This window comes from Eimeria mitis, genomic scaffold (genome assembly GCF_000499745.2).
Source record: "Eimeria mitis Houghton genomic scaffold, Emh_scaff307, whole genome shotgun sequence".
In the NCBI taxonomy this organism is placed as follows: domain Eukaryota; phylum Apicomplexa; class Conoidasida; order Eucoccidiorida; family Eimeriidae; genus Eimeria; species Eimeria mitis.
The window spans coordinates 17,608-17,837 of record NW_013571416.1 but is presented as its reverse complement, the minus strand read 5'-3'; the positions used below and the strand labels follow the sequence as shown (position 1 = coordinate 17,837).

The following is a 230-nucleotide window of genomic DNA, read 5'->3' as shown; positions in this document are numbered from 1 at the left end:
GCAGCAGCAGCAGCAGCAAGAGTGCCATTGCGACTCTGTCTCGGCTCTCCTCTCTATGGGGCAGCAGACTCTGGCGGCCGCAGCTGCAGCAGCAAAGCCGTATCAGCAGCAGCAGCAGCAGCAGCAGCAGCAAAATGGATGCTGCTACAGACGCTGCATCGCCCACAGCAGCAGCAGCAGCAGCAGCAGCAGCAGCAATGAAGAGATGCAGCAGCCTGACAGCAGAGGCC

The 230-nt window shown here is 61.3% G+C and overlaps 1 protein-coding gene across 1 annotated transcript in view; it reads left to right on the top strand.

Moving 5' to 3' along the window:
* Window positions 1–230, top strand: part of EMH_0007390 (uncharacterized protein) — a gene marked incomplete at both ends in the record, with an annotated part of 1,202 nt that overhangs the window by 714 nt on the left and 258 nt on the right. The window contains one exon of the mRNA XM_013497983.1: window positions 68–230. Coding sequence (XP_013353437.1) covers window positions 68–230 — 163 coding nt within the window. The remainder of the gene's footprint in view (window positions 1–67) is intronic.